Below are 13,652 nucleotides of genomic sequence, written 5' to 3' on the forward strand. Positions count from 1 at the left end.
AGATTTGATTTTAAAATAAATTATTCATTCAATCCCTGTAAAAAACGACATTTCTTAAGCTGCTATACTTCTGCCACGCCCATACTGCTTAGCAGTAGGCTACATTTTCTCTTCAAGTTACCTTTCCTTGTAATTTCCCAATTTATTTCTTCTGAAATTTAAAAAGAGGTATATCCGTTCGTATCGGAGTTGTTAATATACACTGGCGATTTTGTACGACATACATTGATGAATTAGAAATAACTTGGAACAAAACTATCGAAGAAAGATTCCGTCGACGCGAAAGCGTCGAACGATCCAACAGAATGTATTGCAACGACAGTAACAGCTAGACAAACACAGAAGGTAGCAGAAGATAAACATGTTCAGTTCAGGTGCTGCAAACAAAAAGCAGATGTTGAAATTTAAAGTTGACAACAGTTCATGTTAAAACATGAAAGCCGAGTCTCTCAACGCTTGTGCCGCTTTTGGAGTCTACGAAGAACATTCGAGTAGAATTTCCAATCCGGATGAGTAGGTGAAATTGCAGGCTGTCCAAAAGGGCTTCCCTTCACATAAATTTGCACATCTTTTGCATCTGCAAGGCCATCCAAATACTTCCCAAGTTCCCCCTTTGGATCTATTTCCAACAGTCCAAGAAAAAAGAAAAATCGGCTTTTAGGTTAAGCAAGTGGTAGAATTTCAGATGTTAATTCTCAAGGGAGATGATATCCGAACACGCATGTTCATTGTGTGCTAAAAATATACAGTACAAGAGGAGAAAATGAGCATGCGGTAATCACTTCCAAAATAATAAATGTATCAAATTCTCGCCATACCTAAGTCTTTGTCGTTGTCATTCTCAGCATCATATGACTCCAAGAAGATACCTGTGTTAGGCTGTGACATGAAACAAGGAAAACAACTTTAGAATGATTCAGGATGGCCATTGTTGCACTCTCGTTTACCCCTTCTGCACTCCTTCCATTTCTGTCATTTGATTCTCCTTCAAAATTCAATCCGAAACCTAGGAAAAATTGGAGTGCCGAGGGAGAAAACGGGAGTCCGAAAAAAAAGGAGGAAGGCAGATTTGTGATGACTATACAGGATTCAATAGGGCCTTGTAAGGTTTATCATCAATGGAAAGTGTATCAGATTCTGAATACTTCCCGCTAAAATGGCTCCACACTTTGTCCAGTTCTTTGAAAAATAGAGGCTTGTGTTTATTCTCTAGCGACTTCAACCCAGAGTCAGTACATTCATGTTGATCCTATTGAAGAAATACATATCAGCAAATCTTGTCACCAAACATTTACCAATATATATATATATATATCTCAATAATATATGTATATGTGTGTATAGCTTTAATATCTTACAGTTCTTACCCAAACAAATGACAGTCGTCTTCTCAGCTTTCCCATTACACAATCCAAAACACTATCCACATTTTTTCTGTTAATCAGTCATTCATAGCACAATAAACAGAGTGAATAGGAAGTATATGACAAATGAAAATCATGAAGAAACAGAAGTATAACTCGACATGATAATCGGTAGACAAGAACACTAATAACATGTTTACTTGCCAAAAACGAGCACAAGACTAAATGATATCGTTCTAATTCCTAACTTCTTCATGTTTACAGTCAAAAACAAAAAATAAATAAAAAAAATAATGTGGGTTTCATCTTAAAATCAGGAATTAGATACTCTCGGAATGAAAGTTGATTCATTTCGCCAGTTTGAGTTACCTGCTATAAGTTCCCAAATTCATAGTTGATAATAAACATGCCATAAAAAATAATTGGAATATAAAACATTGGGTGTGCACTTACTCTTGGGCAGAACTCCATATTCCAACTTCAAATCTTTCGAAACAAAATTGCATGAATTCCTCACAAAATGGTCTCTTAAAAACTGCAACGTCAAAGAAGAGGGTGGTCAAACCTAAGGCGAATGTACATTGTAAATTGCGAATGTAACATGTAGTATTAATTCTAAGTATTTTTTTTATTTACTGTTTTTTAATACAAACGATATTATTATTATAATTCATACTAAGAGAAGGACAATTTGAACTCGGTAGACATCATGCTACAAGCTCTAGTAGACGAGAAACTCATCGTTATCCATAAGTCGTTGGTAAACTTTTTTGAAAGTGTAATGCTAGGTACACAAATTTTTTAAATTATATTTGCAAATCCTGTGATATGTCAACAATAAAAAAATATGCATGTTAGTAGATCTTCAGATTTCCCCCTACACGAAATTTCACTCTCACCTGTCTCACAACACTTAATAATAATCCGACATTCATCAACCACGTTAGGTTTACAAAATATAATTTAAATTACCTTTAAATGCTATGAACAACACTCTAATTCAAAGATTGGTGTACGCACCTAGATAGCTTCCATATGTGCCATCAGGAGTACGATTGCTCGGAATTTTTGTCCCGTAGTGGAGGGAAACTCTGTGGACGATCAAGCCATTGAGGCTAAAGATTACAAGCTTCTTCCTTGATCCTATGTTTAGCTTCTCCAGAGAAAGGCCGCAATCGCTTCCGGTGTCTTCGTTGCCATCATCGTCGCCGTCATCGCTGACATATTGATGCTTGTTTTTACAGATCTTTTCATCAGCCATTGTTCAAAGCAATGATGTAACAAGTAGCAATTTTGCCGATTAACATATGGTGTCGTCGGTTTATAGAGGAAGAAGAGACTGCTGGCTTTTCATCTTCGGTAAATGTTTGTCGGTCAATTTATAGAGGAAGAAGAGACTGTTGGCTTTTCATCTTCTGTATATGTTTATCTAGTAAATGGTGGCAAAAACCGAAGAGTAAAGAGAAAAATGGTCCTGCAAATGGCTTTGGATACCCTAGTCAAAAGATGAGAATGACTTGAAAAATGCCACTCATTTTTTATGACGTGAGATATTTGACTAAAAAATTAATCGTGATCATATGATATTAGAATATCTTCAAATGAAATGTCAAATTTTGAACTTAAAATTAAAATTTGACAACCTAAATGACATTTTGACATCTTTCAAAGTTTTATTGTCCACCCGATATGTCAAATTAAATTATTATTTTATTATATTATAAAATAAATGATTAAATTAATAAAAACTTAATAAAAGGCATTTAATAATTATGAAATTCGAACTGGTCACCATTTCTTTTTAACAAGAGGGAAGTAATAAAAAGCATTCATAATTAATTTTGAAGCTGCTCTCAAATTTGACAGCAACTCTCTTGCTACCAATTCATGTTATCGCCACATAGAATTTGACATTTTGGTTGGAGAACATTAGTGTGATCTTTTTTTACTGTTATAGCTTATGTAGACATTTTAACATCTTTTTTTGGAGATGCTCTTACTATTCACTTATAAAGAGGGGCTCTTAAGTTTTACTCATTTAGACGACGAGTTTAATATCTAATTGTAGTGTCTGGTCATCTCAGTCCAAATCCTTTTTGCTTTTAAAGTAGAACATTAAAATTCTCCAATATTCAACGGTCTGGACCAGTTGTCCCTGCATCACTACTCACACAATCGTCATATGGAGTCATATATTTTTTCTTTCTTTCTCGTCACGTGACACGTATTGAAGCAATGTCAACCAACAACTACAATTGGATATCCACTTCTTTTAACCGACCCAAGATTAATGAAGCCCAAATTGCAGTTTTCTTTCTAGCCCATTATAACAACAAAGATTTCTAAGAATTGGGCTTGTAAAGACAAAATTCATGCACCATGGTCCAAAATTCTTCAAAATTTGTGCAGAAGCTTCTCAAAGTTACCACATAAAGGATAATAATTCCTACAACAAAACGTGGGAGTCTCCCATACCTCCACAGGGCAGAAGGTTGTAGTAATAGCCCACTTTTCCAGCACCTTCTAGTACTCTCTCTCTCTCTCTCTCTCTCTCTTATATACACACCCAAGAGTAAAGACAGAGACCTGGGTTTTAGTTCAGTGAGGCATAACATCAAAACTTGGAGTGCATAACAAAATGAAGCCAATCGACGACAAGAAAGACAAGGTGACGATCCGGGCGGTGACCCACGACGAGGAGGGCCGTAAGAGGGTGGAGAAGATGGAGCTCCCCACCCACAACATAGACAGCATCAAGTACGTCGAGAAGAAGCTCATAGACAAAGGCGTGCAGCGACTCGAACGCCACCCGAGAGACGGGACTGGGATCGGGAGGCCGCCGCCTAAGTCGGGCCACGGCGGCAAGTACACTTGGGAGGGACCTGGCGACGAGGTGGAAGTTGAGATGGACCCGGTGCCGCCGGCGATCGACGAGAGGGATCCGAACTACGTGGATGAGGAGACGGAGAAGAAGATTGTGAAGGGGGAGGACGATGATGCGGCGGGGTTGGTTGTGGGGGAGGTGGAGGTGGCGAAGGCGGCGAAGGACAGGGAGGGGGTTGCTAGAATTGAGGTGGTTAGCCCTCGTCACCTCCAGACTTAAGTTGCTGATCTTTGTAACGTAACGGTGTACTAGAAGAGCTTACTAAAATTAAAATGTTGTGACCTGTCTGGCGTGTAATTATTTGGTTTTGCATGAAAAATTATGTATGCTTTCTTTTAATAAATATGCTTTAATCTTGTATTGAATTTTATGATAACATTTCACTTTCTAAATTTTGGTCCCTAATCTTGTGGAAGATCAAATTGTGTGGGCTTATATTAAGCATGTTCTGCGCCTTCGGGTTTGTGTTGCACATCCACCATCTTTTTTTTTCTTTTCTTTTTTTTTAATATTAAGAAGGAAGAGTTCAGTTTCATAATAAATTAGTAATAATGTAGCAAAACTTCAAATTTAAGATTTTTCGCATACAACAAAGAAGAACATTAGTAAATGTAGTATTAAGTGGAAAACTTAAAAAACTTAAAATATGTTGCTTTGGGCTTTTAAACAACGAAATTTGGCCTAAAGCACCCATATGGTCTTTATACAGATCATGTGGACCTTTAAAATCATCCTCAAGCCTCTTTGTTGATTTTATGCTTGTCTAGATGCCTTTTTTAAGGTCTGATAAACGAGTTGTGTTTGTTTTATTTGTGTTATTTTCGTGTTATAATTGTTATCGTAATAGGTTTAATGTGTTTTTAACATGTGACCTAATAAGGATCTTATTCAACGGGTCGTGTTGTTTTAAGTCAGGTTAACGGATTGTGTGAGAAATTATCATGCTTGATGTTTAAATTTGACAAATGATATTTTATTCGGCTTTTAACCGGTGACATGATAGTAACTCAATATGTTAACGGGTTCTTAATGGGTTACTCGATAAGGGCCTGACTTCTTATTAGGTTGACTCAAAATTTGTTATTTTCATGTCATTTATTGTCGGGTTAACGGGTCATGTAAAAAATTGTTCAACCAATCTCCTCCCCTCCTATTGCCTTATCCTCCCCTTCTCTCCTCGCTCCTCACTTTCTTCTTTTACTCTCTATAAAAAAGTCAACACAAGATGTTGACGTGTCTTAATTGTGGCAGTTCAAATAGGTGAAGAAAATAAAATTTTGAAGAAGTGAGAATCATACTCTATAACAAAGATCATGTTCAATAGCTAAGGCCTTAATCAAATGAAGCGATCTTCTAGTATTTAATTGATAAAACCCAAATGGTGACCCAGCTCATCACGTCACTCCCATGCAACAGTTTCGTAAGCATTAACTTGTCCAACATGGAAGTTCAAGAGTGATGCCATATCCAGGGCTGAAGGGTTAGAGGAAGACTTAGGGAAACTTTGAAAGAAATTCTAAGAAAATACTTAGAGTACTTGGATTTAACAGAGGACATGACACAGGACCGAGCGCAATGGCGTTATAAGATTCATATAGCCGACCCCACTTAGTGAGAAAAAGCTTTGTTGTTGTTGTTATTGTTATATAATTATTATCGTTAAAGAGAATAGAAAATTCGAAATTATTACAACAATAAAAAAAGAAAGAGTTTTTAACTTGGGACTTATTCACTAAAATATTGAACCATATGCAAAAACGGAAGCCAATTAATGCCACACTATAATCGTTTTTACATCACTTTCCGTATTCTAAACTTATGGATTATTTCACCCCAAAAAAAATCTTATGGATTAAGTGTCTGACTCATCATCGTCTCAGTATTTTGTTTTCGTGATATCTGGACTCCCTATCTGAAGCTAACATTAATAATTGACCACCTTTTTTATTTTATTTTTATTTTTTTATAACAAATGATATTATGTACACTAAGAGGGAGACGATAAGCTTAATCTCACAATGGACTAGCAATAATGTAGTTCAAATTTATCATTGGCAAGAATCGAACCTAGAACCTTTCACTTACAAGTGAAAATGAATACTATTAGATCGTAGTATTAAGTGACATTGACCATCTTGTTCAGAACACCAAATTTCGTTGAAAATCCAAATTTCTCGGCACGTTTGTTTGAAAGTGTTTTTCTAATCTTGAATTTTTGTGAATTTCAATTAAACAAGGACAAGATTTTTACGAAACATCGATGTATAGCATGCATTGTCTTTTACGTGGTGCAGTTGCACTTGTTAAATTTTCTGGAATTCTGCAATAAATGCCTAGCTGTTAAATATCCGTTACATTGTTGTAATCTTGAATTTTCAAGTAATTTAAGTATCTGGAGTGACACGTGTTAGAGATGTTGTGGATCTCTCACCAGAATTGTCCAATCATTTGAATTTATTATTTGAAGATGAAGAAAGCCATACGCAAGGTTTTGTTCCAGAGAAGAACAAAATGGATGACAGCACAAGGAGTCTTAAGTTAAGGGGAGAATGATTTGATGGCTGGTTGCTGAAACGAATAATGTCTCTGGCTCTCTGCATATCTGAAGCAAAAGGGGCGTTCCAACCTTTTTAATGATAATTGACAAACTAACAATTGCGTTAAGTTTGTTAATTACTTGTTTGGATTCGTCTAATGTCGTATTACTTGAGATAAAGAAAGTTTTTTCAAGAGCGTGCGTGAAGAATGATTTGTATTAAGTAATGGGATCAATTTCCCTTTATCTCCTAATATGGCAGAAATGATTAGCTTGCATTCCATTCGTCAATGGAGTCTCAGCTGGCTTGGAAATCATCTTTGAAATGATTAGCCACAAAAATGTAAAAAAAGTTATTAAAGGGATCCAAAGTGAAGATCTCAAATTTAATCAACTCAAAAAAAGTTAAAGCACAAATTTAATATTTTACGCCACTATCTTCTTCGGCCAATTTCTTATGGTTAATCATCTAGATTGAGGCTCACTATTTAGAATCTATATGAGAAATGATTTGCGTACTCAATTTCTACCCTTCACATTGTTATTTATTTATGATATTTGGATAGAATATAGAGAATTTTAACGAAAAGCTCCTGGTACTATTCATTTTAACGAAAAATCACATTTTTACACTAAAAAGTCAATCTTGGTACTATTCATTTTACCTTTTATTTTGTCTTTATCGTTAAAACTCAAATTTTTCAAGTTATTTTCATTAGTTTTCCTTAAAATATATAAAACTAAAATTACGAAGAGTAGAAAAAATGATTGTTGAAATTATATCTTTAATGAAACGGAAATTCAAAATGCAACTTAAATAACAAGTTTTGTACAAGAAAATATGAAATTTGCTGCAAGTGGTGGATTGCTCTGTTAGAGTTTTTCTCTTCAAGACTTCAACCCACTAGTTACAAGGTTCAAAGCTTCCCCCTATCCTTACTGTATAATTTTGCTTGTAAATGTACACAGTTTGGTTACTTAATTTCAAAGTTCAACAATTTTCTTGGTTTCATACAAAACAAGTAATTAGCCATGAAAAAGATATAACTTAACTTGTTGAGATTGCTACATTTTGTGCACTAGCTTCAAGTTTTTCACAAAGTTTGTTGTGATTAAGATGAAATAATAAGAATCGAATCATTGACCTAACCTAATCCTTTCTCAACATTTAGCCTAACTACAAGGCAAATTATTTTTAATTTCATTTTAGGCTAAAATATAATTTTTAAAAGTCTGAACGCTGATTTTTTTTTCGCCTTTCATTTATTCTCACTTTTTTCTATTTATACAATATGGTGAAAGGGACTTATGAACATACTTTCCGAGTCAAATTCAAAATGGGTGTGAGGTGAGTGGAATATGGTATGGTGTCTAGTTCAACAAAGACATATTTCACATTAGATAACATAATAGAGTGAACAACATCAAAGAGAATTGTATAACAAGTTTGTTAAAACATGGTGGATGGGAGATCATTTCTATTATATTTCATATGGGCTCCAAGCCCACCAAAAAGTTTTCAGACCCCAAAAAACAGAAAATATAAAATAATTAAAGAATAAATAATATATGATTAAAATGTCAAACTGCTTTTAGACAAATTGTTTTTGGGCTTCATAAGCACTTGAAATGTTTCATTCAAGAAGCATCAGTTATGTGCTTCTTATAGTTATATGTTTCTTCTATGAAGCACTTCAAGTATTTTTCTAGGATTTACTTGTATTCTTACTAAAGATTGGTTTAAAAAATATTTTCACCAAAAGCGTATTTAGTCATTTTCAAAGTCCAAACGAGCTATATATCTCTTTGAAAAAAAAAAGTTAAGTGCACTAACCACAGTAAAAAAAAAAAGGATAGTGCTATCCAACACCCACTTCTACCTCCTACACAACCCTCTTAATTTCCGATCGTCAGATTGAATGAATTTGAAGAAGATCAAAGACAAAAAATTAACAAGCATGCGTGGGAAGTAAAAATAAGTGTGTAAATAGCACTATCCTAAAGAATATGTACACAACATAGGAAAATTGAATACTTCACTTGATTGGTTTTCCTATAGAGTAATTATAGGCAAATCAACTTTTTATTTTTTATTTTCCAAAATAAAAATAAATAAATAAACACGTTAATCATGTGATATGTCTCAAATAATAAATAAACACGTTAATCAACGCTTAAGTAATAATCCAATAATCAACAACCATGCCATATGGTTTACAAAATTTAGTCTAAATAGTTGGTCTAGCATTACCATTTGATTTAAAACAACAATTATTAAAAGAAATATTAACTAGTTTTTCGTATCATCTCCTCTAAATTAAGAAAAATCTCAATAGTTTTCGTTGATATAATTGACATAATAAATCTAGACACAGAATTAATTACATTATTGATCATTTTTCTAATACGGATCAACTCACTGCAGATTGAAATGTGAAAGGGGATCATTCCAAAATTGAAAAAATTTGTTCATTGGTGACATTAAAAATTTAAAATGCTAATGCAAATAATTGTAAATTGGATATGCTTTGAACAACATACTAGTTTTAGGTGATGAAAAAGATAGATAGGTGACTATTAATTCAGAGTTTTTTTTCAGAGATATATGCAACTATTAATTAATTGTAAATTGGACACAAATTTTCACAGTCATACACAAATAAGGGTCATCATTACGGGTTAATATAATTATTCTTCACTTATAAGGTCATTTTTAACCAAAGGCTCTAGGCCACATTTAGTCTTAAATTTGATAAAATTAGTCCCTAATTAAAGGGCTAAAGAGAGTCAGGCTAAAAGATTCAGGCTAAATTTGGTATCGTGACAAGCAACATGTAACCTCAAAATAGTCTTTAAAATATTAATTTTTGGAGGACTAAATGGCTTAAGTGGTAGTCGTTAGGTTTTAGTGTTTGTGAACGACGAGTTGTCATTTATTATTCAATTTGGTTTTTGAATTTCATATTCCTCCAAGTTTGTTACGCTCTCTGTCGTTTATAAGGCCAATATTTCTACCTAATTATACACACTCTATTGGTGTACGTTGACTCGATATAAATCTAAGGCCGCAAAGAGTAGTCTTACATTAGTGCATGGTTGAATTAAATGGTGAATACTTTTACCTCTAAATTTTTTGGTTGTAAAAAAATTTAAACAACTTCTCGATCTATGCGTATCATCCTTCTTAGGGTTGGGCATTAAAAAAAAACCGATTGAACCGTCCAAACCGTACCGATGGGTTGATTTGGTAGGGTTTTTTTTAATTTTTTTTTAATTTTTGGTGCTTAAACCGAACCGCACCGATCATAATCGGTTTGGCAAGCGGTTTTCAAAATTCTTCAGATGCGGTTAACTGAACTGACCCGCATATACTTATTTTATTTTTATAACCATAATTAATACGTGTAATAATATAAATAATTAGTTATTTACGAGTTACTCTGTATCCACCACATAAAAATAAAACATGATTAGTTTAGGAGTCCCTTTTTGTCACAGCACATCCCGGAGTATTATTTTTCGACGATATGAAATTACAATTATACCCTTGAACCTTATGGTGTGTGATATGTTGGTTGCGGTTTCATTCCTAATTTTCCCTAAGTTTCGGAAGGACTTAAGTGTTTTGTTTTGGTTTGTTGGGGACAAACTAGGACCACATAACACACCCACACACCACACCCGTGCTCTCTCTCTCCTCCCTCACGGATTTTTCTGAAAAATCCGTACAATTGTACGGATGAACTTTGGAACCAACCATATACGCACGGATCGATGTCAAGAAGGTAAGATTCGAACTCCTTGCAAGTCTCTGAGTTCATATATGCCATTTTTAGATCGTGAAACCCTCAAATCCCCGAGAAACCATCACCCCCAATTTGAGTAATGTTCACGTGGTCGTAATTATGGATGTTTCAGGGGATTTTAAGCGCACAGGAAGTTTTAGGATGTTTTAGGGGATTTTAAGCGCATAGGAAGCTTTAGGACGTTCTTACGAAGCTTGGAGAAGAAAAACCAAGCAAAATGAACGTCAGGATACCTAGTTTTGACGAGTTGCAATTTGGCAGAATTATCGAGGAATTTTCCGACGTGATTCCGTAATTTTTGGAGCTTGAAATTGGTAAGAAAGTGTTTTACTCGTTGTAAGCTTAATTTGGTATAAGTTTCATGAGTTTTTGTGCAAAAATGAAGAAGTTATAAGGATTTTAAGATTTTCCAGTTTCCGGCGACAGCGACGGTCGCCGAAGTTCAAAGGAAGAGGACAGAAACTGGAAGGAATATTCTAACGCCGTCAGGTAGACTTAACGATTTTTGTTGTTTTTTAACGGAATATTCCTAATGGCAGTTAGGTTTCTGTCAGGGTTACTCGCGCGTGGGTGATTGGATTTTTTTTCTAAAAATATGAGGATGTTCGTGAAAGTGTGTAGATCATGTTGGTGTATTCAAACATCCCATTTGAGCAATGTATGAGAAGTTATTAACTAGTTTTGTCCATATGCTTTAAATAACGTTTATTCAGTTATTTCGCATATAGGTGAGACCTATCTCGAGGACGAGCGCAGTCAAGGGCGACTCTGGGGCTACGACCCTTCGACATACCAGTGAGTGGGCTGTTGGTTTTCAGTATATATTTATATACTTGATATTTTCCCAGAAAATGTGTTTAAATGAAAGTATGCTTTGAAAATGCCATGCCTATTGAATTATGCTTAAACCATGAGTTAGAATTGTATGCATAAATGTGATTTGGTGCTGTGGACGCTCAGGTAAGTTTATGAATTATGAATGTGAATTGAATGGTTGTGATTAATTGAGAAACTTCGAGCTTATAAACCTGCACCTCAGTGATTGTGATTTAGTTAGAGATAAGGTACATGTCTGTTTATGATGTCATTACCCGCACCATATGCTCACATTGGATCCAATTTAGGTGCATAGCTTTGTCATACAGACCATTATAGGTGGTTCCGACTCATAAGTGACTAACGATTTATTGCACAACTATCATGAGAACGTAGCATTGAGCATAACTATATTCACTCAGTCTTGTCGTACAGACCATTACAATGGTTTCGACTCGTGTGCAGGTGCAGTGCCGTATAGGTCACTGGCGGTGACTCCAGCTAGATTGATTAATGAGCTATAAATTCAGTCGTACATACCTCTGCAGGGGTTCCGGCTAATATGTTATTTTCCATGAGCTTATTCTCACCTGAGTTACTTATTATTTTCTATATTTGACATGACATACTTATGTTTATGGTTATGTGAAGCATGATTTGAAATATATATATATATATATATATATTCCATTTCTGGGAAAATTATACATGTTTTACGGTGAGGGGTTAGAGCATTTGATAAATGAAATGGTTTTAAAAAGCTTTGTTTTTGCCCACTCACACTTTCTGATTTGCGCCCTTCCAGGTTTTAGATAAGCTTGTTCGCTAGTGGCTCACAAGGATTGATTAGAGGTTCTGACAGACTATCACAAATGTAGGGCATCTTTGGATGTCGTTTAATTAGTACTTGTTGTATGGACTAAACTTAGGCTACTTACGCTCTGATTGTGTATTCACACATATTCTAGCACTTATCTTAGCTGTTACTCTTGAGTTGGTTTTTATTTATTCGTATTCTCTATTATCATTATTGCTTCCGCACAATGCACATGACTACGTCACCCTCACGTGACGGCCAACATGCCTCAATCTCGGTCGGGGTGTGTCACTTTTCCTTTTATTAAAAAAGCAAACAACAAAAAGAAAAGGCAACCTTTATGTGCCTAAACAAGCAGAGAGGAATGAAATTATGAAAGGAAAACAGGGTCGCCATTTGGAGAAGGTAGTAGTTGCTATTTGGTGCTCTCCTTGAGCTGCATCATTTGTGTTTTTCTTTGAGCAATCACTCATATTGGTGCTATGTTCTGTAGCTTTTGGGAAAATAATTTGTTATGTATTTTCGTCTTCACACAAACCAAAAACCAATCCAAACCAACCCGCCACTATCGGTTAAGGGTCTGTTTGGTATGCTACCCAAAAACTTTGGTTGTTCCTAAAAATAATTTTCAAATAACATCACTTAAAAACAGTATTCTTTTAAGTCTCAAAATTTAAAAAATCTGTTTGGTTGAATTTTTAAAAATAATTTTTTTAGTTTGAATTCAAACTTCCTTGAACAAAAATTGGAGGAGAGAAAGAATTGGGAAAGAGAAAAGAGAGAGGAAATAGTTGGCGAGGAGAGAGAAAGACAAGGAGAGGACGAAGAGGATAGGGAGAGCAAAAAATTACGGTGAGAAGGTAATGAGTGAGGAGAAAGAGAGTGTAATGAGAAAGAGACAAGACAAAGGCCGAGGAGAGAGAGAAGACAAAGTGTGACGTGGGGAGAGAAGAAAGAGAGGGTTAAGAGAGAAAAAAGAGAGGGTTACGAAAGAGCAAAAAAAAGATGTTGAGGAGATAGTAGGAAAACTCTAAAAACTCACTTTTAGTGTTTTTAAGAAATAGCCTATGTTTTTAAGTTAGTTCTGAATCTAATTTTTAAAAAGAGTTCTACCAAACAAGAATTCAAAGTCTAAAACTCAAAAACCGTGTTTGAGTTAAAAAAGTTGAACTCAAGTAGGATACCAAACAAGCCCTAACTGACTTTATCGGTTTTAGACCCAGCTTTGTCGGTTTCGGTTTGCAATTTTGACCCAACCGATCCAAACCAACCCCCGCCCACCCCTAATTCTTCTGCAAAGGTCATGCTTAGACTACATAATTAGCTCATTATCAAAATGCCCAGATTGATAAATTGTTGTTTGATTAATTATATCAAATTATCAGAGACGGGCTAAAGTTCCATTTCCAACAACCCGATTGTCCTCAAC

General features: G+C 35.0%; 2 protein-coding genes across 2 annotated transcripts; one reads left to right on the forward strand and one right to left on the reverse strand.

The window, feature by feature from the left end:
• Window positions 1-256: 256 nt before the first annotated feature.
• LOC103453984 (uncharacterized) lies at window positions 257-2,897 on the reverse strand. Its single transcript, XM_029092871.2, has 6 exons — window positions 2,385-2,897; window positions 1,818-1,899; window positions 1,368-1,434; window positions 1,085-1,249; window positions 819-879; window positions 257-619 (listed from the first exon to the last, which is right to left on the reverse strand). The coding sequence occupies exons 1-6, from the start codon at window positions 2,623-2,625 to the stop codon at window positions 450-452; spliced, it is 786 nt and encodes a 261-aa protein (XP_028948704.2). The 5' UTR covers window positions 2,626-2,897; the 3' UTR covers window positions 257-449.
• Window positions 2,898-3,827: 930 nt separating this feature from the next.
• Window positions 3,828-4,613, forward strand: LOC114821212 (uncharacterized). Its single transcript, XM_029093196.2, has one exon. It carries the CDS (start codon window positions 4,003-4,005, stop codon window positions 4,465-4,467), a length of 465 nt encoding a protein of 154 aa, XP_028949029.2. The 5' UTR covers window positions 3,828-4,002; the 3' UTR covers window positions 4,468-4,613.
• Window positions 4,614-13,652: the final 9,039 nt, after the last annotated feature.

Source organism: Malus domestica, chromosome 14, assembly GCF_042453785.1.
Source record: "Malus domestica chromosome 14, GDT2T_hap1".
Classification (NCBI taxonomy): domain Eukaryota; kingdom Viridiplantae; phylum Streptophyta; class Magnoliopsida; order Rosales; family Rosaceae; genus Malus; species Malus domestica.

Bases quoted from the DNA above. Each gene is read 5' to 3' on its own strand.
- LOC103453984 (XM_029092871.2), bottom strand. From the start codon at position 2,625: ATGGCTGATGAAAAGATCTGTAAAAACAAGCATCAATATGTCAGCGAT. The intron at 1,435-1,817 runs GTAAGTGCACAC...ACTGATTAACAG, and splicing joins ATATGGAGTTCTGCCCAAGA to AAAAAATGTGGATAGTGTTT. The intron at 880-1,084 runs GTATAGTCATCA...TTCATGTCACAG, and splicing joins ACAAGGCCCTATTGAATCCT to CCTAACACAGGTATCTTCTT.
- LOC114821212 (XM_029093196.2), top strand. From the start codon at position 4,003: ATGAAGCCAATCGACGACAAGAAAGACAAGGTGACGATCCGGGCGGTG.